Genomic DNA, 24,217 nt, shown 5'->3' with positions numbered 1-24,217 from the left:
CTGCCCTGCCCCACCCCGCCCGCCCTGCCCCACCCCGCCCCACCCTGCCCTGCCCTGCACCACCCCGCCCCACCCTGCCCCACCCCGCCCCACCCTGCCCTGCACCGCCCTGCCCCGCCCTCCACAGCACCAGCGTCATGTAGCTGCGCTGCCCCGCCCGCCCCACCCCACCCTGCCCCGCCCTCCGCAGCACTAGCGTCATGTAGCCGCCTGGCCCTGCCCCGCCCCGCCCGCCTGCACCACCCTGCCCCGCCCCGCCCGACCCTGCCCCGCCCTTCGCCACCCTGCCCCGCCCTGCCCTGCGGATCTTGTAGCCAGTGGATCTTCCCCCTGGCCCGGCCCGCCTAGCAGAACACGCTTCACAGAGAAGGAAATCTGTCCTTGGTAGCTGCTGCTGCTGCAACCATCTCCCCCCTCCACCCTTCGGGGGATAGACCCTGGTGGGATGTGCAGCAGCCCATGAGGGGTTCTGGGGGGGTGAGCAGAGTTTTGGGGTTAGGGGGGCAGGGAAAATGCCTGGGGGCTCATGGTACTTGGTGTCACTGGGCTACACCCCCCCCTCCCCTTGTTGCACTGCCAGCAGTGGGGGCTCCCCAAACCCCCATCCTGACCCCTCTCTCGAGTACTAGGTTTTCCCATGTCATGACAGTGTTTGATGATGATGCAGGAGTTAGAGCTGCTCGGCTGGGATGATATGTAATGTTTACAGACTATCACCTGTACATTTTGTTTTGGAAATAGATGTAGGCTTATATTTTCTTTGGTGTTGCACTCATTTCAAAAGTGAAAAATGTTGGACACTGTGCATTGTGTGTGTGTGTGTGCATGCGTGTGAGTTTGTGTGTGTGAGTATGTGTGAGTGTATGTGCAGGGGGATTAAGTATGTGTCTGATTGTTAAACTGAATAAAATCATGCATCCATAGGGCGATTCTCAGTAGAATGCCTTTGTTTTGTGAATTATGAAATAAAAATATTAATCTCACTTATGTAAGCTCTGTTATTTAGAGTATTGACCCTTTGTTTGTTCAACACTTAATATTATTTCTTTTCTTATATGTTTTATGATTATTTACATTATTAAAACTTTTCTGTGACTTCCAATATTGTCAATCACATTTCCTTGTCATTCTCCAGCCCCCCAGCTTGCATTTCAGATCTCTGCACACACATACACTCATACACCCGCAGACACACTCATACACACACCTGCAAACACATACACACACACACCTGCAGATACACTCATGCACCCGCAGACACACTTATACACACACCCTCAAACACAGTCATACACACACACATTCACTCACTCACCCACTCACTCACACGGCTCTTGATTTAGAATTTTACATCGGCTTGGATTTATTAGCATTACATGGATGTGAAGTGATCTTATTAAAATTAAGCATTCATAGTCTGTAGCATTTATTCTGCCGCTCATACCAGACACATGCGTTTTTTGGCTCATACGGATTGTCTTGGTTTGAGGATTTAAATTTAGAGCACCGTACTCCCATAGTTACCCGGAAGTGATTACATTTTCTTAGTGACGTCTCCGGAAGTTTCAGGGTAATTTTTCCCAAGCAACTTGGGGAGTCCTGTAACATTCAGTAGTCATTTGCCGTTAACTGTTAAAAACGTACGTTTATTTCAGTTAGGAATAATTGTTTAAATGTTTTGACATGTGTAAAATTACACTAGGTTGTTGTTAATTAGGTTTGTAACTAACGAACAGCGGTGTGGCGTTTAAAAGCTAAAATGGCTTATTATGGTATTAATGTTCAGAAACAGTTACATTCTATTTTGGATGCGTTGACAAAAGATGCTGTGGCAGAGATCGGCAAACTTATTGAAGATGGTTCCGCTGTTCTGCGTTTGGAAATATTTCATAGTCAGAAAGAGAACGAAACGCTGAAAATGAAATTACAGGAGATGGAGAGAGAGCTGAAGACTGCGCGTGAGTACGGAAAGAAAGGACAGGAGTTTAAGGATGCATTTGCGACGAGGTACTGTTTACCCGCGGAGGAGGAGGACTTCCGACAGTGTGTTATTGTAGAACAGGTGGGAGATATTTAAGTTCGTTCTTAATACGAGTTTATGATAAACACTGATTACATTTCGTTTGCCTCGCGTAACTGGGTTAATGTGTAAATTTGTGCATATACACGCTACTTATATCGTGGCTTGAATAAATTCTGAATTCCGGTTGGTTGACAGGCGTGCATTTGTATTTGTTTTAGGCACGGTCACCCGGGTACTTTACCTCATTACCGTTTTCAATCACTACGCGAATCTTTCTAATTGTAGGCTTAGAAATGAAAGGAAACAAAACCACAGCAACAGGCTATATACGAATTAAAAGCGTTTTTTCCTGCGAATATCTTAGTTTTAACACAGTAGGCTACATCTAGCGAAGCATTTTTGGGTCCCAGTTTGTCTCGTCTTTGTCTTGAATTTTGCTCAGAGTGCAACTGATTGACCAAGTCGTATATCTTGCATGCAGAAAACATACTTTGCCTATAAAGTTTGATTCTCTTATATCTAGTTACGCATTTCCTGTTTTAATCTCTCTCTCCCCCTCCCTCTCTCTCTCTCAGAGTGGTGAACTCCTCTCTGAATCGGTCATTAAGAAGGAAAGGTTGGAGGAGCAGGAGAACTGCCTGGGGAGTGATTGGAGGGGGGATATTTTAGGTAATTTGGGAACTCTACAAAGAAATGACACAAATACAACTTAGGTTACCTTGGACGCAAGAGCTGATGTTAATTTTTTTGTCTGTGTGTTTGGGTTTTGGCAAATGCTACAGGTTTGGAAGATGTCATCGGTGTAAAATGTGCAGATCAGACTATCCTATTTACCTACTCAAAAACACTTTTTGCACGCACCTTACTTTGAAAAATGGCATGCATTCTATTAGAAGTGCTTTGTACAAATCTAAGGGGAATTGCTTATTTTCCACAGAAGCAGAGAGGAGTGTTGGTTCTGACTGGGACTCGGGCCTGAATGGGGGCGTGGCTGCTGAGGTGCGGCCTGGCCCGGGGGCGGCCCCAGAGCCGTTTGTGTGGGCGGAGCCTGAGCTGATGCAGGGGGACGGCGAGGACGCCTACGCGGATTTCCGCTACGCTGGCGAGGGGGGCGTGCCCGGTCAGGCTGAGGGGGAGGCGCCGGGGGCGGAGCCCTTTAAAGAGGAACTCAGCATGCAGCCCGTGTGGGCAGAGGAGGCGGGGCCGGGGATAGGCTCCTCCCACCGGGGGCGGTACAGGGAGGAGACGGACGGCAGGGTGGCGCAGACGGAGGCGGTGGGCAGTGCCAGTCGCGGCGGGCGCATCCCGGGGCCCCTGAGGGCCTGCTCGGTGCGGGTGGAGTGCCTGAGTCTGCAGGACTCCGGGGGAAAGCGGCAGAACGCCGCGGCGGACGAGGCCGCGGTGGCGGACGGCTCGCTCGACGCGCCGGCCCCGTTCCTCTGCCCCTGCTGCGGGAAGGCGTTCTCCTGGAGCGTGTCGCTGAAGAGACACCTGCAGACCCACGAGCAGCGCCGGCCCTTCCGCTGCGCCCTGTGCCCCAAGAGCTTCCCCGACCAGCTGCACCTCACCGCCCACCAGCGGAACCACAAGAGGGTCCGCCAGTTCAGCTGCGCCACCTGCGGCAAGGGCTTCTTCCGCAAGCACCACCTGAGCTCGCACCAGAGGACGCACACCGGGGAGCGGCCGTACTGCTGCAGGTACTGCGGCAAGGACTACAAGCAGCTGAGCAACCTGATCAGCCACCAGAGGAGCCACACCGGGGAGCGGCCCTACGGCTGCACCCAGTGCGGGAAGAGCTTCCACCGGCTCGACAACCTGAAGGCCCACCAGAGGGTGCACACGCGCGTGCGCAAGTTCGTCTGCTCGTTCGCGGACTGCCAGGAAAGCTTTGATCAGAAGTACCTGTTTGAAAGCCACCAGCTGTCGCATGTTGTGTGACGCTGCGCAGAGCGGAGCAGGGGGCGGGGTCTGATGAGCGGCCGATTCTCCAGCCGTGCACCAATCCCCCGTGTCCAGGGGTGGGGCAGTTTCCCATGACACATTCTGCACCGTGAACCCTTCTGTAACTGCACCCCTCTCTGCTGCACCCTGTCTGTACCCCTCTCTGCTGCCCCCTGTCTGTACCCCTCTCTGCTGCCCCCTCTCTACTGCTCCCTGTCTGTAACCCTCTCTACTGCCCCCTGTCTGTACCCCTCTCTGCTGCCCCCTCTTGACTGCCCCTGTCTGTACCCCTCTCTGCTGCCCCCTGTCTGTACCCCTCTCTGCTGCCCCCTGTCTGTACCCATCTCTGCTGCCCCCTGTCTGTACCCCTTTCTACTGCCCCCTGTCTGTACCCCTCTCTCCTGCCACCTGTCTGTAACCCTCTCTGCTGCCCCATGTCTGTACCCCTCTCTGCTGCCCCCCTGTCTGTACCAGCTCCTGGCAATAAATAATGATGTAATGTTTTTGCTATTTTGACTCAAACGAGTCACGAGTCCTCTGTGAAAAGAACTAAAGCTCAGTAATGGGCACAACTGCAGTGTTTCTGTGGTTTTGAAAAATTGCTGGACATTCTCTACTTGTGGAAAGTGTAGTTGTTATAACTGTATGCATCAGGTATTGATGATCACAGAATGTGGTGATGTTCCTGGTGTTACTCAAAGTTTCAACGGTAACAACATAAACAAACGTTACTGCGCATGTGCGTTGTTCTGGCCCTAACGTAACTTCTGGCAGACTTCCGCAAACAATCAATAACAACAGAGTCCCTCTAGACTATTTCTGATAACAAGCAAAATAAATAACAAGTAAATTACGTTAGCTAGCTAGTTAAATATGTGTCTAGCCAGTATTATTTGAGGTTACCAGTCGAAGAAAAGAACCGTTACTTGGCCAAACTCAAATGTGATAACGATACACTACCAGAAAAACAAGTGACAGATAACTGTTGACAGTATTGCACCTTGCTGAGCATCATACATTCCTTGCATAATCCATAACTGTTCTGGGTTTCATGCACATTCCTGTGTAAAAAGTGCACTCTTTCTATGATATTGCTTAAAAATGATGATTAGAGACACAAACTGGGGCTAGTGGGCAGCATGTGTAGCCAATGCAATTACTGTAGGTTATTTATTTGTATAGCATGCATTGCTGGAAAAACATCGTGGCTCTTAATAGTTTGGGTCATCTTGCTAGGTTACCACAACAAAAAATGACCAGGAAATGTAACACTGAAGTCATTGGAAACAGGTATCATAACGTTAGTTCAAAACGTAGCTAAAGCGTATTAACTACTAGCATTGATCTAACATTGACCTAATATAATTTATACAATGTTAGCTACGTTTAGCTAGCTAGCTACCTACAATCAATTTAGTTAGCTAATTCATAACCACTGCAGGCGTATTACTGGTCAGCTAGCTATTAGCTATCGCTTATCATGAGTTTGTTACCTGAAACGAAGTCGGTGCTAGAGTGAGAGAACCTATTCGACCACCTTCGTTCGACAGACAGGAAAGCGTAAACTGATTTGCAACTATATATGAAATATGCGAAATATCGGTAACAACCTGTACCTAGTAATGTCGGAAAAAATGTCCTTGTTATCCTCCTGTGGTTATTTTTTCAGTACTTTCGCGATTTTTTTTCTGTGCCGGCAAATAAGTCAGAGGTGGTCCAGTGTAGCTTTTGATTGCTAAGGGGACGTGTATCGACCACCACATATAAATGAATGGAACTTGACATAAATTTGCTAGTATCCTGTCGTGCGTATTTGAGGTTAATATGAGAAAGGGTGGTCTCTATCAGCACGTCTAGGAATCCGTACATATTCACGGTTGTAACCCAAGTCGAAGTATGCAAATTAGCTGTTAGGAAAGCAGTTTGAAATAATGAAGCAACGTCTGGGCCATTGGCTTTAATGGGTCACGATGAGATAATTACGAGCGTGTTGCTTGTCTTAAGTTGATATAGTAAATAAGGCTGTATTAGTATTACTAAATGTGTGAAGGCGATTTTTTAAATACAGTTTATTATGTGTATTTTTACTGGACTTACATTTAATAGGTAATGATGTCCAGTTATTTCTCAAAAATATGAGGTAACAACGGGCAAGCACCAGCTATAATAATCGCAGGGATTCAAGCAATTAGTTTCACAATTCCCTAGTGGGATTACAAAGTTAAATTATGTATTTTTACAAATTTTCGAAATGTAGTTTGTTCCTGAGATCAGGTTGCACCCCACAGCACAACAACCTGAGCCCAACATCAGTCTGCTCATCAGTTTAACTTTCACTCCGTTTGTAATCGGTGTCATATTAAACACAAACCCAATATAAACAAACACAGAGCAGAAGTTAACTTATGGCCAAGCGCATAACCTTGGCAACGCGCGTGCGTCCGATGAAAGCGTCTATACAACACCACAGGTATCACTATAGATCAAACAATGTTCACCTCCACATTCTTAACACTGAAACATTTTGTTCTATTAAATCTGAAAAATTCCACATTCTATGCCTTTCCCTAGCAGCACTGGAAGCTGGTGTTACTAATCGAGAAGAATGAACGCATGACTATCAGGTTAGTCTGTAGCAAGGTATGAATGTGAAGCAAGGCTCACAGTTCAATGTCTACCTAAGTACACTGTGCTCTGTGTATTACAAACAAGGCTTTAAAAAGGGCAGGTGCCATTTTTTCTGTACAAATGTAAATGATCCTTTCTGTTAAAATAGTTATATTAAATGTTATTAGTATAACGCTTTTTGGTATGACACTGTCACAAAGCCACTTTACAGTGGGGATACAAAATAAAATTGGGCAAAAGACCCCCCAAAAAGAGAACAACTGAGTAAAAAAAAAAAAAAAAGAGAAAGAAAAACACTTAAATGGTGGTGAGAAAAAAAAGTCCCCAATGAAGAATCCCTTGAGAGGAACTCGGCTATAGAGGGGGAGCCCATCCTCCACTGGCCGGCCAGTTAAAGTGTGCAGCAACACCGGGGAGGGGGAGAGGGAGAGGGGAGAGAGGAGCGATGGAATCGGTTGGTAACGAGTCATAGGCACGTAGGTGTAGCCAGTGCGGGGGAACAGGGACAAAAATGTAATAACATTTTGTGTCACTGTTCTGTTTCAGGACCCACTGTAGATCAAGCTGGCTGTAATTGCTGTTTTATTATGATGTCTTTAGGAATTACTTTGGATCGCTGTTCCCTAAAGAGCAGCAAAGGTACAGCATTTCGGCCAAATAAACCATACAGGACTCGAGAGCAGAGAAGGCAAATGTATGCACCAGTATCATTCCCTGACATCATCGCTCTCGGTGAGCCTGCTTCCCTGGTAAGGAAACACGTCAGTGATCCACGGAAAGTAGACAAACATTAGTAGGCTGACCATAGTCGAATGGTTACCCCCCCCACCCAGACATCTTTAAATAAGGGATTGAATAAAGACGTAAGTTTTGAGCCTACATCCAAAGCCAGAGTTTGTTTGAGGCCCGAACATGCAAAGGGAGATTATTCCATAAGACAGGAGCTCTGTGAGAGAAGGCTCTGCCTCCCGTTGTAATTTCAGATATGCTTGGAAATTTTAAAATAGCCTGTGTCTTGTGAGTGAAACAGTCCTGGAAGAGAACAGAGAATAGGTAACTACGATATTCTGGAACCAAACCTTTTAGAACCTTAAATAGTGGGAGTAGAAATTATAGTCAATTCCACACTTAAACGGAAACCAAAAGAGAAGCGAGTTTCTCTTGTAAGTACCAGTAGTTCTTGTTAGTACTCTAGCAGCTGCAGAATGCCCTTTCAGTCTATGAATTATGTATTTGCACAGTGTGGTATATGTTTTACTAGCACCTGCAAAATTGTATATTCTCATAAGTATTTTCTGGAGTTTTACCTGAATTTACCTGACACCCCATTATGACACCACTTAATTATCGCTCCCCTTCCAAAAGCCACATCGAGATCAGTGTTGGTATTGTGGTTCTGAAACTGGCAGATTGACGGAACAAATACATTCAGAAATCCACTCCGCATTAATTTATTGTGTTTTCTGAGCTGCTCTCTTTGCCATGTCAAAATCTGTCAAAATTCAGATCCAGTTTCACAAAATCCCAAATGAAATCCTGTTTTGGGTTGCTCAAAGGCTACGGCAGGCACTAGCGTAACAGCATACAAATAATGGTCAAAATCAAATACATGTTAAGACAAAATTTAAGGTTCTCCTCTGAAAACATGCTGTGATTTACTAAATGGACAACAAATCGTACATTAGCGCAGGCACGGGATGCAGCTAATAAGATGTGTGTCCATAAGTGTACGCAGAATCACGCACGCAAACAAACCATGTCAACACTTATTGGCCACTTATTAGTAACAAAAAAAAAAAAAACTGAATCAAACACTCGCAAACAAAAAACGCGCGCGGTAACAACTGGGTACAGAGTTCCGTGCAGCTCGAGCTTGTCGGACGTTGCTTTCTCTTCCGCCTCTCTCCCCCGCCCGCTGTAGGATACTGTTAGCACAATGGCGCTTGTGTTCACTGCTCTCCGTGTACTACTGGGCGTTACATTCGCGCTCTCAGGTGCTCTCAAACTCACAGACCAGATATCGGAGGACACCCACGCGCACATGGTAGGTTTTTGCACATTATGGGAAATATAATCGATTATAACGGGACCAGTGTAGCGCAAAATATCGTGTGGCCTTAACCACCATTCGCTTTCTGTGCTTTTTGAGCGCGTTTTTCAAACGTGCAATGTTATTTTTCCAGGGATTATAATACCTAGGTATCAAATTAGCACCCACATTTTTTCCATTTACGCTTTTAACAAAGTGATATGATTTGTTTTCGAAAAAGCACATACCACTTTTCGTGATCAGACTCGAAAATGAATGGGTTTTACTTTGAAAATTTGAAACGTTGGACCAGTTCGTGATTTGAACAGCACACTCCGCCCAACGCATCGCTGGCAAACATGTTGGGTACGCGCTGCACCAAGCGAACAAAGAGATGCGTTTTTGCCTGTCACATACGCCTGAAATTATTTGGTAAGCTAGGTAAATATCATTGACCATGTACAAAGTATAGTTACATTGGTGGTTATACCAAGGTTAATAGACAGTAGAAGTAGCTAACGCGAAGATAAACACCGGTGAATATTATGTTCTGAGGCACAACAGCCTGTCATTTAGGTATAACTGGGCTGCAAAACGTGCTCGGTGCTGAAGTTTATCGTGTAGATGGATTTGGTACGTAACTATCTAATTGCTTTACAAATAATGTTTCCGAGCTGTAATACAATTTGTTCTGATGAGCTGATGATGTTTACAGCCCGGTTTAATATATATTTTTACATTTAGCTTTTCCCAGAAAAAATTTCGGTGTCGCATTTATCTCACCTATATCTTACATTTTCCCTATGTAACGGAGATGCCTTGGTTATGTGTATTGAACGTGCGCGGCGTTTTGGGACGCTGCTGATCGCGTCCTTATTTTGACCACAGATGGGTAATACAGCAGTTTAATAAGGACTGTTGGCCTGCTGTGCTTATATAATTTTCATTTTACTACTCAATACGATTAATTTCAGTATTAGTATTAGCTGTGCCAGTACCACCTGTGTCACTATCACTTGTGGCAGTATTACTTGTGCCAGTACCACCTGTGGCAGTATTACCTGTGCCACTATCACCTGTGGCAGTATTACCTGTGCCAGTACCACCTGTGGCAGTATTACCTGTGCTACTACCACCTGTGGCAGTATTACCTGTGCCAGTACCACCTGTGGCAGTATTACCTGTGGCAGTATTACCTGTGCCAGTACCACCTGTGCTGAAATTACCTGCAGCTGGGTGGTGCCATAGTATTGCTCAGAAAAGAGGGAGATCCTTCCACACATTTCTGGACTGCTGTCTGTCCTTAGATCACTGATCAATGAGGGTGTGGGTTAGGGAACAGTCACTGAGGGTGTGGGCTAGGGAACAGTCACTGAGGGTGTGGGTTAGGGAACAGTCACAGGGTGTGGTTTAGGGAACAGTCACTGAGGGTGTGGGTTAGGGCACAGTCACTGAGGGTGCGGGCTAGGGAACAGTCACTGAGGGTGCGGGCTAGGGAACAGTCACTGAGGGTGCGGGTTAGGGAACAGTCACTGAGGGTGCGGGTTAGGGAACAGTCACTGAGGGTGCGGGTTAGGGAACAGTCACTGAGGGTGTGGGCTAGGGAAGAGTCACTGAGGGTGTGGGTTAGGGAACAGTCGCTGAGGGTTTGGGCTAGGGAACAGTCACTGAGGGTGTGGGCTAGGGAACAGTCACTGAGGGTGTGGGTTAGGTCTTCACTTTTCTAACAGGCTTGTGAATTTGATTGTTGGCCTGTTGTGTTGGAATCATATTGCACTGCCATGGATGAGCTAACGTTTTGTAACTTATTGTTTTCACCGTGATGCCATTTTATCTTGGCCCTTTTTGTTTGGTCTGTATCAGGGAATTACATTTTCAGCTATTTTTAACAAAGGAAATTCACTTTGCTTTGTTTTTAGTCTATGTTTTTTATTTGTAAGAATTTCAGTTGTTACAAAGTATTTTATGGATCATTAAAATCGAAGTGTTAAACTTCAGCCTGGTCTTGTGAGGGGAATCCGACGGGTTCCCCTAGTGGCAAAGGTTGGTAATACCGGTATCAACAGTGTTTTAGAAGGAAGTAGCACCTGTGTTAGAACAATAACACTGTGACAAGCCTAGAACAGGGTGACTGTGTGACTCAGCGGGGGGGAAGGGGGGGGGCGGAGAAGGACAGATTGAACAGACGCTGTGCTTGGCAACAAGTGCTGATGGAAAAATGTGTTTCCTGCATCACAAACTCCAAAGTCCCGGCCTGTCTTCCCCTATACAGCGCACACGCAGGTGAAAGCAACATGGCCAAACCTGTAATGCAGGATCCTGTCTTAGATCAGGAGAGAGGGAGGGAAGGAGGATGCTACTGCTACGGATTTTCTGGGAAGGGGGGGTGTTTGGGGGGGAGGGGGAGGTTGTGCTTCTGCATGCCCAGTAACTGATGGAAGATATGGCGAAATGAGAGGGATCCTCAAATTATATTAGGTGGCGGGGGGGGGGGATTAGGCCTCGCTGATTGGCTGAACTTGGGAACACTGACTCAGGAAGGATGTGGCTTCTCCGCAGCGCTCGCAGTTCGTGCAGTTCGCCTCCGTGTTCCCGCTGCGGGTCGTGGGGGTGGAGGTGGACCCCGTGCAGTACCTGGCTCTCACAGGCTGGCTGGAGCTGGTGTGCGGAGTTCTACTGGCCTTCGGACCCAGACTGCTCCAGGAGATCAGCAACCTGGTCCTGTCTGTGGTCATGATGGGTGAGTGTGCCAGAGCGGTCCACAGAAAAGTGTTTGTGAATGGGAAAAACAAAGAATTAAAACAACACAAGAGCAAAGAATTCACAGATTTCAGTTTCCTGGTCCTGTAATACTGGTTTGTGCTCCTGCTGTAGAGGATGTCATTTCTCTCTCTCTCTCTTGTCCCTCTCTCCCCCCCCCCCCCCCCCCCCCTCTCCCCCCCCCCCCCCCCCGCTCCCCCCCAGTGGCCATCTTCACCCTGCTCAAGCTGCAGGAGCCGTTGTACATGTGCTGCCCGGCTGCCGTGTTCCTGGGGCTGCTGCTGCTGCTGGCCATCCGGGGCCGAGGGGGCCCAGGGGCCAAGAGCAAGAGACAGTGACCGCGCCCATAAACACACACACACTCACACACACTCTTACACACTCACTCACACACAGATAAACATACACTAACACACACACACACTCTTACACACTCACTCACACACACATAAACATACACACACTCTTACACACCCATAAACAGACACACTCTTACACACACACAAACACACACTTCTGACCCTAGATCAGCTCTCCTCCTCGCTTCCTGAATAGCAGCCCCTGACCCCCAGCTGGGCTACGCCACATTCCAGGGGTCGTCCTCGCCTGGAGATGAGCTCTCGGCACCTCAGGTGTCCTTTTTAAAAAATGACCTATTCCGCCTATTCTTATAATCGTGTGTGTCGTGTGCATACGTCAACCACAGAAATGCATATTATTTTTCAATGCGAAATGGAATAAATCGTCTTGCAGCGCTATAGGACTAAGGGGTTTGATAACTGACTATGACATAATTTTGTGCTTTTTAGAATGGGTCGGGGCTCATGGGTCGGTCTTTGCGTGGGATTTTCGGGGGCATATAGCACTTGTGTACAAAGGGCTGTGAAATCGCAGGTTTGAAAGTGAGAAAATGCTTTGTAAATTTGTGCATTCTTCAGTAAAGGGCCTAAAGCAGGCATTCTCACCTTTGGGCAGCAGTACACTGAGCTAACAGCTCCAGACAGGAAGGTGTGTGAAAAAATCTCATATCTGCAAAAATGGAACCAGCATAAGCTTATCCCACCAGAACATTGTCCCACCAACACAACACTGTACTTCAGTCAGTGTTGTTGGCTCTAAGACATGTCTAACACTGATAGAACTACAAAAGAACTTTCAGTGGGTTAAAAAAAATACTGGCAAATGGACATGGGGGTAGTTTTTCTAGATTTATGACCTGTAGAATCACAATCATTTGGGAGTCATTGAGCCAATCAGAGGTGACAATTCTACATGGCGTGGCAGTGATGCGGGGGGTGGGTGGGTCCCAAATTCTGTGTGTTTGTTTTGTGGGACTAATGTTTGGACAAAGATAAGGACTGTGCTGAGAGAGAAAATGTAATGTTCTCACAGAATTGTAAAAGATTAATGCATTTCAGGAGCTTATTAGTAGCAATTACATTTGGCTTTGATGACCAATTAATTAATGTCATTCCTACATTTTGAGTTGTTTTTATTTTTTAAGTTCAGAGGTGCAGTGGGGGGGGGGGTTGATGTAATTTTTCTGCCCTGACCAATACTAAAATGCAAAGGTATCCCAATTATAATACTTCCTGTCGAACCTGAAGTTGCTGGCTTGGTCCACTGCAGGCCCAAGGGGCTTACAGCATCAGCCACAATCACTGTAGTTCAGTAACATTTGCCCTGGTGTACACATCAGCACTCACTCTTTACAAGTGTTCTTGCTCAAATTAATTTGAATTGTAAATTATTTTAGTTTTTGATTAAAAACGCCTGAAAAGAGATGAAGAGTGATTTCTTGTGTAATTTCTTTGTTTGCTGTTGTCGTTGAGGCCATGTGCACAGAGACATTGACCCTGCGGCCAGTCTGCGCCCAGACCCTGCGGCCAGTTCACCTCCTGTGAGGGGGGGATTTGGAGTTTGTCCATTGGGAACGCACTGTGTGGAACCTCTTTGTGCTCCTGCATAATGGAACTCAGAAAAGAGAGGGGAGAAATGGCGTGGTAAACATGAAGGGACTCCTGGACGCCATTGGCTGTTCTTGCAATTAGAAGCAAAGGGGCTTCTTGATTGGCTCTGCACTCCGCAGGCCTGACTTGCGCCCCCTTATTGCCACCCCTGCTCCACTGGGTGTAGTGCTGCCATCTTTAGTTCCTGTTTGTTTCTGGGTGTTTTGCCTTCAGTCTTGTCTTCAGCAAGTGAAACGAATGTTCAATTGTTTGCAATATGGCACAATAAGCACAACGTGAACCTAAGACTATTCTTTGCGGCATGCAGGTATTTCTGACATAATCTAAACATGAACAGACACTAAAGACAAATTAACAGCTTGTCAAAATTCTGGGACTGCAACTGGTTGGAATAAAAACCAGCATACACTGGGTACCCAGGACTGAGGTTGGGAACCACTGATCTAGATAACGGGATTTTTGGTATTTTTAGATCCAATATAGTTTATTCAATCTCATTTTAAAGTGAAGAATCATAGGCACGGATGTTGTTATAGGTATTGAAAGAGCTTTAGTTTCAACAAGATCTTATTTTCACAATACATTTGTCTTTATAATGTGTGCTTTAATAGGCCCAGAGCTGCCACTGTAAGATCTTCGATCCCCACTTTGTTTTGAAAGTCCCTGCTAGGTGGCGCCATTTTCTCCGATTTCCTCATGGTATCAAAGCGTTCAAGTCAGGTTCAAGTAAACAGAATTTATAGGAGGGGCGTGGTGGCGCATGCTCACTTGGAGGGTCAAGGGACAGGCTGTGTCTTGCGCATGTGCTGCAAGCGAAGCCCACGCGCGTGCGCAATCTCTGCGCGCGGGGAAGGCACATCAAAAGAGCCGGGGGTCTAGTGTGTGATTGTGAAAAAGTAAACCGTAAACAACGTAAAGTATTGCAACTGATCGTTGTAAATCCGCAGATTCTCTTCTAACAGGAACCGCATAAAGCCTCATCCGACGCATCTGCAAGAGATCGCTACTTTTAGCTTTGTTTGCTGGTCCGACTTGAAGCCCCCCGCACAAGTCCGGCGTCGTGTCTCCTCTGCGCCGCTCGGCTAGATGTAGCTGCAGGAGCGCTGCTCGACAGTGATCTAGGTTTGGTGTGCATGTGATCCGCTGTAGTCGAGTTAACCCCCGTACTTTTTCAGTTCCTCCGACGCACAAGACGTAAACATGGCGGAGTCCGAGGAAGCGAAGCGCTCAGAGGTGAGGGAACGGTGGGGATCCAGGTTGTGTTTGTTTGTTTGTGTGTGTGTGTGCAAATGAGGGAGAGTGGGTGCGAAAGCGAGATATTGGAGACATGGGCGAACGCACGGTCGAGTTTGAAATCTGGAGTTTGGTAGCTTCGAGTTATTTAGCTGTCCAGCTAACGGCATGGCTATCGAAAACTGGTGCTACTGACTCACTAAGTCGAGATGAGTGCATTCATGCATGACCGATCTGAATTCGCAATATGCCTCCATCACTGCCAATTTACCATACGTATATTTGCTCCAGGCGTAGTCAGTCGCTTGTTAGCACAAGTAATTATATATGGTTTTGAAAAACTGGCAGCTAGTTGGCCAACTCGAAGTGTGTTTACCGCCCGTGTGTTGGGGCAGTGCGTGCAATGGCTAACAAGCTACTTGAACATCCGAAGTTGCTGGGCACCATCTCCTGTGCTGACTGTCCTATTATAACACGGCTCGTTTAGTAGGTGCACGTAAACATTCATACACTAAGATGAACTGACGGTACGCAGGCTAACGCGGACATCTCTTGCGTTTTATCGACTTCGTTTCAGACGTTTAGGCTCCTTAGCACGGTTGGGACGCAAGCTGCAACGTTAGCTAGCCAGTTTGAAACGAGCATTGGACGAAGTTAGCACGAGTAAGAATTTATCTGCTGTCGTACATCTTCAGCATTTTGACGAGCTCAGTGACGGTATGAAAAAGCCAGGGTATGGGTAGCTGCTGCTATTTATACGGTGAGTTATACGTAGTATTTTCAAGGCTAAACTGGACACACCTCTGTCCATGCATGCATGGGTTTGCAAAGTCCGTTAGTGCGTCTCTCTAAGATTGCACTGTGTGCAGACTAGCGTTACCATGGCCTGCCGAGCTGCACGACCCAGAACCAGAGGCGCCGTAAGGGGGAGGGGAAGTTAGGATGATTACGGTGACCCTCAAAAAATATTAAGAGCATAGCTTTTTATGGGGTGGTGGGGGCAAATGTGAAATGTTTTCACGGGCAGTGTTGCCAACTATTTATGGAAAGTAGCTTAATGCCTCCTCTAAAAGTTGCTAGATGACGTCACGACGTAATCATTTGCATATAAAAAACGTATGTTAAGCCACGTACGGCGATAGGCATAGCGTGGGTTTTATGTCTGCCTGCCCTCCAATGACGTTGGCCGAGCTGCATAGTATCTGTTAGATCTGTAGAACATCTACTAACGTGTAATTACAGCGGCTGATTATACATAGGTCAGTCATTACTTTTATAAACGTGGGCAACGCTAGAGCACTAGGAAAGGCAGACGTGACGTCATTCACAAATCGGTGAAAGGTTATTTTTGCTGTTGCTGGACAACGAGAATGGCGGTTGCCAAAGTTGCGAGAAGTCGCCAAATTTGTCGCTAGTCGCTAGATAAGATTTTTAGTCGCTAGGGAAGGTCAAAAAGTGTAGCGACAAAGTCGCTAAATTGGCAACACTGTTCATGGTGCCCAAAATCCCCGGTGGCGTCCCTGAAAAGAAACGGCACTCTCACGACAGCACCACTATCGCGACATCTACACTTTCACGACCGTTTCCAGTGCATACTCTGCTCCATAAATGGCAATAGCTAAGATAAATCTGAAAGATGAAAGGGAACCAAACCGTGAATAGCCAACGTAGCAAATACACGTGTAGTGTGTGTATACCATTTAATAGTTTTGTACATTGAAAGGAATATAGTTGTAAACTTCTTAATGTGCCGTCGTCCTGTTTGTGATCGAGCTAACGTTAGCTAGCTAGGCGCTAATGTAAGTTAGCCGGTCTTTGATTGTGAGCTGAACCTGGCAGTGCAGCAATACTTTGGTGTTATATGATAACTAACATTTGATTGTAAACCACAATTACTGTGACAACAGACATTTTCAATAGCCTAACATTTCAATAACTACTTGCCTATGTGGGAGGGAGAAAGCGGGCCCCGGCCTGGGCCAGAAACGCCGAGGTCGCTCTCCTCCACACTGTTGAATGCTTCTTCAAAAGATGCACACTTCTCAGAGTCTGATGCAACTGGGTTTATTGTTAGTAAATCAAAGATTACATAAAATAACCCGGGCTGATCTGCGCAGTTCAGTACAATTATCAATCACTCATAAGTAAAGACAATACATCAGATCATTCTCCAAGCATTCCCAAAACACACACCATGTGCGCGCACACACCCACTCACTCTCCCCTCGGGCCAACTGCCTCTTATATCCATTTTCTAACTCCTCCTGTTGTGTAGCTTAAATCCAGTACTTCCCATTTAATTTTGTTAATTACGTAATGTTATTGACATCATTATTTTTATCTGACACCCAATTCTCAGACACCATTGTTTATCAGCCCCTCCCTAGTGCTCGTCTCCCGCCTGTCTCACCCTCCCCCTTCTATCATAAGTCACATATTCTGATAACACATTTTCCAAAAAAGGCAGAAGCTTCCGTTAGTTTCACAAAGGCGCCTTTATACAGCTTAGTCAGCAGGGCAGAAATTATGTGTGTATTACGTGTTTGTTCTTATTGTATCTATTTAGTATGAAGCGCTCCCCTGCTGCCGGTTCCCCTTACAATGGGCTTGTGTTTTCTGAGTACATTTGTATTTATTTCCCACATTTTGGTTGCCTAGGTCGACCTTGGTCCACCTGTATCTTTCTTCCTTTGCTAGCCGGATGATACGTTAGGGGGGAGACAGCTGGTGCTCATTGATGCACTCCTTTCCCATATACACTGGGCCTGTGCTCTCTAACTACATATCTTTCCTCATACAATGGGCTTGTGTTTTTTAGTACATCTAAATTTATTTCCCACACCTAACTATCAAACCTAGTTAGCAAGCAAAATGCGTTTAGTTACAGCTAAAGTGCAAAATTTCTGTGATATGAATTAACCAAATTTAACGTGGCCTTATCAGATTATAAAGCCAGCTACAGAGCCGTGTTAGCTACCTTCATAGCTAATAAATTCCAGACAGTCATGCTCATCACCATTAGCTAGGTAGCTATTCATTGCTATTTAAATGAGAGAGCAGCAGAGGTGAGCTAGCTAGCCAACGACTAACTAGCCAGCTGGATCAGGAAGCTAGCCTTCTGTTGATGCAGTGATATAGCATTACATTACATTACAGGCATTTGGCAGACGCTCTTATCCAGAGCGACGTACAACAAAGTGTATAACCATAACCAGGAACAAGTATGACGAAACCCCTAGAGAGAAGTACCGGTCCAAGTACAGGGAACAACCGCATAGTTCAACTTGGACCCTGATGGTTAAACTGATTAACACTAACAACGAGAACGGCAACAACGCAATCTATGGAAAAATAAAAATAAATAAAAATACAAGTAGTCGTTAAGACAGGCGCATCAACTAAGTAACCTATGAAACAGCTGCCTAGTTACAACCATAGCAGAATAGAATTGGTCATTGTAAACCAAATAGCATGAATGAATAGGTTAGCCTACTATAGTTTTTAAAGCACCCAGACTTTAAATGAGGCTCTTAAGCAATGCACACTATAGCAGATTAAAAATTATATCAGGCTATGCATTATTTGTACTATCCCTCCAAAATTTTGTTGGTCATGTTATCCAGGAATAATTTTCCCATTCTATTTTCCTATTTTAGTGTTGTAAATGTACTTCTTACATTTAGTTAGCTAACTATACTGGTGAAGTAACAGTAAGCTTCCTAGCTCGCTGCAAATCTTTAAATGCATGTAGTACGATGGCCACTAGAGGACATTTTGTGACGTTTTGAGACTTTCAGTTTCACAGCAGCAATAAGGCACAAGTTTTTTTTTTTAGCTGCGACCGCAGCTCTGTCTGTCGGGCGGTCAGTTGGTCCAAAAAAGTGTCCCACCCTGTAGCGGTCACAGTTTTCGCCCCAGGAGGCTGAAATTTGGCATGGACGTTGGTCATGAATGGAAGGTACAGCTGAGTAACTTTCAGGCCGATTGAGCAAGAGGTGGCGTGGCGATGGGTGTGGCCTATCACAAAAGGGCGCATAACTCCTGAATGGATTCACAGATTTGCACAAGATTTTGTGGAAAGGTTGGTCATGAGCCAAAGAAGAGGTCACGTGTTTGCGTGAGGGTGTGTGCGTGGATGCATGCGCACACGGATGCATGCGCGTGTGTGGTCGCAGCTGTGGCAGATTCGCGCTTGTTACTGTATGTTGACTACAGTGACTACAGAGGCATAGTGACAACAGTAGAATGTACTTTAGTAGGTAATTTTGCTAGCTTATTACTGTTTGGATTACATTCTCTTTGGCCTACTGATTGGTGAATGTAAGAACTCCTTTTATGGTCACGTGTTTTCAGTAGATAGCCATTTCTATCTGTTCCTGAGTGGGGATGACTGCTGGTAAAAATAAATCCTCCTATGTTCTCATTTCCTTTGTAAAGTTTGATTTGATTTGTTCAGACACAGCCATTCGATTGATTGTAGTTGATTTAGATTTGCAAGGAAAAAATTCACAGGAATATATGTCTTCATGCCTGGTAAAGTCTGAAGAGCAATGTTCTGAGGGGGAGGGGCCTGGCTGAGTTTGGGTTGATTATGCTGTGGGAGGTGCCTGGCTGAGTTTGGGTTGATCATGCTGTGGGAGGGGCCTGGCTGAATTTGGGTTGATCATGCTGTGGGAGGGGCCTGGCTGAGTTTGGGTTGATTATGCTGGGGGAGGGGCCTGGCTGAGTTGTGTGTCCTGTTTTGCAGAGTGTCCTGGGGGCAGAGCTGCAGTTTGGGGAGTCGTCCAGCAGACGAACACGAGAAGGTATGGCATGGGGGTGTAGGTATGTGGGGGGGAGGGGGGGTACGATGTGCTCCCTAGCCTGCTCAGGGTTGGGGGGTTATGGAGACTCTTAAAGGCTTACATTTCCTACAGAACAAAACTTAGTGTCCTTATCCTTCTGTTATGCACTCACATACACCTCTCTCTCTCTCTCTCTCTCTCTCTCTCTCTGTCCCCTCCTTCCCTCCGCAGGAGTGGAGGAGAGGATCCAGGGGCTGCAGTTCAGTAGTGATGAGGAGGGAGGAGGAAGAGGGGGCCCGGTCCTGCGGGACTCTGAGGGAGGGGCACCCAGCCCCACCCCTCCTCTGCAGACCCAGGGGGGGGCGGACGATGAGCTGGACGGGGCTCCGGTGATCAGGGCTGACGACGAGGAGGAGGAGGAGGAGGAGGAAGACGACTGGGACATGGACACGGGCGAGACTCCGGATTGCGCTGTCGACATGGAAACAGACAAACGCGTGGAAACGGACAAACGCGTGGACACGGACAAACGCGTGGAAACGGACAGACGCGTGGACACGGACAAACGTGTGGACACGGACAGACGTGTGGACACGGACAGACGGACGGAGCCACAGAGCGACAGACGCGCAGAGCCGCAGAGCGACAGACGAACGGAGCCGCAGAGCGACAGACTGGCGGACACTGACAGACGAACGGAGCCGCAGAGCGACAGACTGGCGGGCGAGCGCTCGAGGCCTCAGAACGAGGGGTCGGACACGGGGGCCCCCGCCAAAACCCCGGCCCCCGGCCTGGGAACAGGTGAGCTACCTGAGCACTCCCCGGTGGATCTCACCTGTCTGCGGAGGACGCTGCAGATCCGCTCTCTCGAAACGCACGGTAAAGCCTCAGCTGCGCTCACACCTCTGTCTGAACTGGAAAATGGCGTAACTGCTGTAGACGCTGTCAGATATCTAGTGATTATTGAACAGAGAAACAGTGAATTTGATACAATATATTGTTTCTAAAAATGCTACCTGCCCTCCCCTCCACAAACACCAAAGCAAATGCGACTGGGGCAATTTCAATCTGTGACATTTAAGTGAACTCAGTGAGTGAACATCTTGATGTCTATACAGATAATCGTGTCGAGGCCTGATATTTTTTAGAACCAATTCCCATTTTATAATAAAATCATGGTGCTTAGCCCGGCTTTCAACATAATAAGGTCACTTAAATAAGGACACTCTGCTTTTAGATATGCCAGACTCATTTATGACAAAGACTGGCCTATCTGAATACATGGGGATACTGAAATGAAAAGTAAATGAGCATTGGATCTGGATGAGGTGGTTGTTTGGGATAAGCTCTCTATGAGTGGGTAGTAGTCAGGTGGACGTGTGAGTCTGCTGACCCCTGCTGGAGGTGTAGAGACGTGCATCTGTGCCACAGAATGATGATTTAACAGCACAGCCTTCTCCTGTACCGACAGCGTTCATCTCCGCCGATGCCCGGCGCCCCCCTGTGGCCGACGTGGAAATGAGCGCTGTGGAGGAGTCTGTGGGGGACCGGAGGGTACAGGATACCCCCCTCCCGCGTGCGACCGACCCCAGCCTGGGTAAGACAGCGCGCCGGGGGCCTCTCTCCTTCGTGAAAATTACACTTAAAACGTGATGGTGGCCGGTGGTCAAAACCATCAAAACGCTTGTCTGATGAATAACATTGGAAGCATTTGATTGAATAGTGGGTGTGTTTGTGTTTATTGAATACCGGGTGTGTGTTTGCATTTGAATAGCCGGTTTGTGTTTGCATTTGAATAAAAAAAATTGTGTTTGCATTTTATTGAATAGTAGGTGCATGTTTGAATAGCAGGTGCGTGTTTGCTTTTTGATTGAATAGTGGGTGTGCGTTAGTGTTTGAATAGCGGGTGTGTGTTAGTGATTGAATAGCAGGTGTGTGTTTGTGTTTGAATATGTGTTTGTGTTTGATTGGATAGCGGGTGTGTGTTTGTGTTTGATTGGATAGCAGGTCTGTGTTTGTGTTTGATTGTATAGCCGGTGTGTGTTTGTGTTTGATTGGACAGCGGGTGTGTGTTTGTGTTTGATTGGACAGCGGGTGTGTGTTTGTGTTTGATTGGACAGCGGGTGTGTGTTAGTGTCTGATTGGATAGCGGGTGAGTGTTTGTGTTTGAATAGCAGGTGTGTGTTTGTGTTTGATTGGATAGCGGGTGTGTGTTAGCGTTTGATTGGATAGCGGGTGTGTGTTAGTGTCTGATTGGATAGCGGGTGTGTGTTTGTGTTTGATTGGATAGCGGGTGTGTGTTAGCGTTTGATTGGACAGCGGGTGTGTATTAATGTTTGAATAGCGGGTGTGTGTTAGTGTTTGATTGGACGGCGGGTGTGTGTTAGTGTTTGATTGGACGGCGGGTGTGTGTTCGTGTTTGATTGGACGGCGGGTGTGTGTTTGTGTTTGATTGGAGAGCGGGTGTGTGTTTGTGTTTCATTGGAGAGCGGGTGTGTGTTTGTGTTTGATTGGATAGCGGCTGTGTGTTTGTGTTTGATTGGATAGCGGCTGTGTGTTTGTGTTTGATTGGATAGCGGGTGTGTGTTAGCGTTTGATTGGACAGCGGGTGTGTATTAATGTTTGAATAGCGGGGGTGTGTTCGCGTTTGATTGGATAGCGGCTGTGTGTTTGTGTTTGATTGGATAGCGGCTGTGTGTTTGTGTTTGATTGGATAGCGGGTGTGTGTTAGCGTTTGATTGGACAGCGGGTGTGTATTAATGTTTGAATAGCGGGGGTGTGTTCGCGTTTGATTGGATAGCGGCTGTGTGTTTGTGTTTGATTGGATAGCGGGTGTGTGTTAGCGTTTGATTGGATAGCGGGTGTGTGTTAGTGTTTGTTTGGATAGCGGGTGTGTGTTAGTGTTTGTTTGGATAGCGGGTGTGTGTGTTTGTGTTTGATTGGATAGCGGGTTTGTGTTTGATTGGATAGCGGGTGTGTGTTTGTGTTTGATTGGATAGCGGGTGTGTGTTAGCGTTTGATTGGATAGCGGGTGTGTGTTATGAGTTTTGATTGGATAGCGGTGTGTGTGTGTTTGTGTGTTTGATTGGATAGCGGGTGTGTGTTTGTGTTTGATTGGATAGCGGGTGTGTGTTAGCGTTTGATTGGATAGCGGGTGTGTGTTAGCGTTTGATTGGATAGCGGGTGTGTGTTTGTTTGATTGGATAGCGGGTGTGTGTTAGTGTTTGATTGGATAGTGGGTGTGTGTTTGTGTTTGATTGGATAGCGGGTGTGTGTTTGTGTTTGATTGGATAGCGGGTGTGTGTTTGTGTTTGATTGGATAGCGGGTGTGTGTTTGTGTTTGAATAGCGGGTGTGTGTTTGTGTTTGATTGGATAGCGGGTGTGTGTTTGTGTTTGATTGGATAGCGGGTGTGTGTTTGTGTTTGATTGGATAGCGGGTGTGTGTTTGTGTTTGATTGGATAGCGGGTGTGTGTTAGCGTTTGATTGGATAGCGGGTGTGTGTTAGCGTTTGATTGGATAGCGGGTGTGTGTTTGTGTTTGATTGGATAGCGGGTGTGTGTTTGTGTTTGATTGGATAGCGGGTGTGTGTTAGCGTTTGATTGGATAGCGGGTGTGTGTTAGTGTTTGGATAGCAGGTGTGTGTTAGTGTTTGATTGGATAGCGGGTGTGTATTAAGGTTTGGATAGCAGGTGTGTGTTAGTGTTTGATTGGATAGCGGGTGTGTGTTTGTGTTTGATTGGATAGCGGGTGTGTATTAAGGTTTGAATAGCGGGTGTGTGTTAGTGTTTGATTGGATAGTGCGTGTGTGTTCGTGTTTGATTGGATAGCGGGTGTGTATTAACGTTTGAATAGCGGGTGTGTGTTTGTGTTTGATTGGATAGCGGGTGTGTGTTCTCGTGCAGGTGGAGTTGTTCTGTCGCAGTGTGGATCGCGGGGGAGCAGGCGCCAGGGAGAGGACACACCTGTGAGTATCTCCCCTCCACAGCCAGGTGTGCTCAGGATCAGGGTGAGTGTACAGGTGCACCCGCCGTGCTGAGCAGGGTTCCCCCCACCCTCCACACACCCCCCCTCCCCGCCATACTGATAAAAACTGAAGTGTCCCTTTTTTATTTTTGTTTGGTGCCGCTGAGTTGCTGAACAGACTGTTTCGGCCATTTTGCAGGAGATGGAGAGCGGTTCTGTGGAGGGCGGCTGCTTCTTCCCTCCTGTGGACATCAAAGACGAGCCAATCGATGAAGAGTACGACCGCGCCCTCGTACCCCAGCCTCCGCCCAGGCGCATCAAGGACGAGCCCGACGCTTCAGAGGTCAGTCTTGGGTCATGACCTTTGACCCTAACCCCTCTCACTTCCTGCTTCCCACCACACAGTAATGCATTAACATTCTAACGGATGGAGACGGTCAACCGCTGTGAATGGTCTGTGCAATGGTGCTGGTGAAATTTTGAATGTTGAGAGAATGTTGATTTAATGTTAATGGGACATTGATGGAATATTGATGGGATCTTGATGGAATATTCATGGAATGTTTATGGGCCATTTCAGGATTTGGTCCAGCAGCAGAAAACCTCGGAGGAACTGAGGATCAGCTCGGTGTTCTCTGTGGGAGAAAACTCCTCCCCCCCCACAGGTGAGAGGGCAGGAGCAAAGAGAAAACTTGTGTGTGTTTGCGCGCACATACATGCATACACTACATGGCCAAAAGTATGTGGACACCTGATATCCAACCAAAATCATCCAAAATTATGGGCATTAATATGGAGTTGGTCCACACTTTGCTGCTATAACAACCTCCACTCTTCTGGGAAGGCCTTAAACTAGATTAAGATTTGCCTTCATTGGAACGAAG

At 46.9% G+C, this 24,217-nt stretch overlaps 3 protein-coding genes across 13 annotated transcripts; all 3 read left to right on the top strand.

Annotated features, from left to right (window-relative positions):
- Positions 1–1,496: 1,496 nt before the first annotated feature.
- Positions 1,497–6,835, top strand: LOC135238505 (zinc finger protein 316-like). Of its 3 annotated transcripts, none has more exons than XM_064306479.1 (4): positions 1,497–1,570; positions 1,931–2,062; positions 2,599–2,692; positions 2,961–6,835. In XM_064306479.1, exons 2-4 carry the CDS (start codon positions 1,934–1,936, stop codon positions 3,959–3,961), a joined length of 1,224 nt encoding a protein of 407 aa, XP_064162549.1. In that variant the 5' UTR covers positions 1,497–1,570; positions 1,931–1,933; the 3' UTR covers positions 3,962–6,835. The 3 variants fall into 3 exon arrangements, with proteins under 3 accessions (XP_064162549.1, XP_064162541.1, XP_064162533.1); XM_064306471.1 differs by having other exon boundaries at positions 1,538–1,640; XM_064306463.1 differs by lacking the exon at positions 1,497–1,570 and having other exon boundaries at positions 1,577–2,062.
- Positions 6,836–8,426: 1,591 nt separating this feature from the next.
- On the top strand, positions 8,427–13,163 carry LOC135238554 (transmembrane protein 35B-like). Its single transcript, XM_064306577.1, has 3 exons — positions 8,427–8,636; positions 11,181–11,361; positions 11,586–13,163. Exons 1-3 carry the CDS (start codon positions 8,529–8,531, stop codon positions 11,717–11,719), a joined length of 423 nt encoding a protein of 140 aa, XP_064162647.1. The 5' UTR covers positions 8,427–8,528; the 3' UTR covers positions 11,720–13,163.
- Positions 13,164–14,109: 946 nt separating this feature from the next.
- Positions 14,110–24,204, top strand: LOC135238522 (zinc finger MYM-type protein 4-like). 9 transcript variants are annotated; one of them, XM_064306565.1, is made up of 8 exons: positions 14,110–14,584; positions 19,332–19,389; positions 19,600–19,865; positions 20,004–20,169; positions 20,840–20,965; positions 23,252–23,376; positions 23,533–23,676; positions 23,914–24,204. In XM_064306565.1, the coding sequence occupies exons 1-8, from the start codon at positions 14,552–14,554 to the stop codon at positions 24,187–24,189; spliced, it is 1,194 nt and encodes a 397-aa protein (XP_064162635.1). In that variant the 5' UTR covers positions 14,110–14,551; the 3' UTR covers positions 24,190–24,204. The 9 variants fall into 9 exon arrangements, with proteins under 9 accessions (XP_064162635.1, XP_064162627.1, XP_064162609.1 ...); XM_064306557.1 differs by having other exon boundaries at positions 19,600–19,883; XM_064306539.1 differs by having other exon boundaries at positions 19,600–19,883; positions 19,980–20,169.
- The last annotated feature ends 13 nt before the right edge of the window (positions 24,205–24,217 follow it).

This window comes from Anguilla rostrata, chromosome 1 (assembly GCF_018555375.3).
Source record: "Anguilla rostrata isolate EN2019 chromosome 1, ASM1855537v3, whole genome shotgun sequence".
Classification (NCBI taxonomy): domain Eukaryota; kingdom Metazoa; phylum Chordata; class Actinopteri; order Anguilliformes; family Anguillidae; genus Anguilla; species Anguilla rostrata.
Note: the sequence above shows the minus strand (reverse complement) of the source record. Positions and strands in the feature narration are given on the sequence as shown.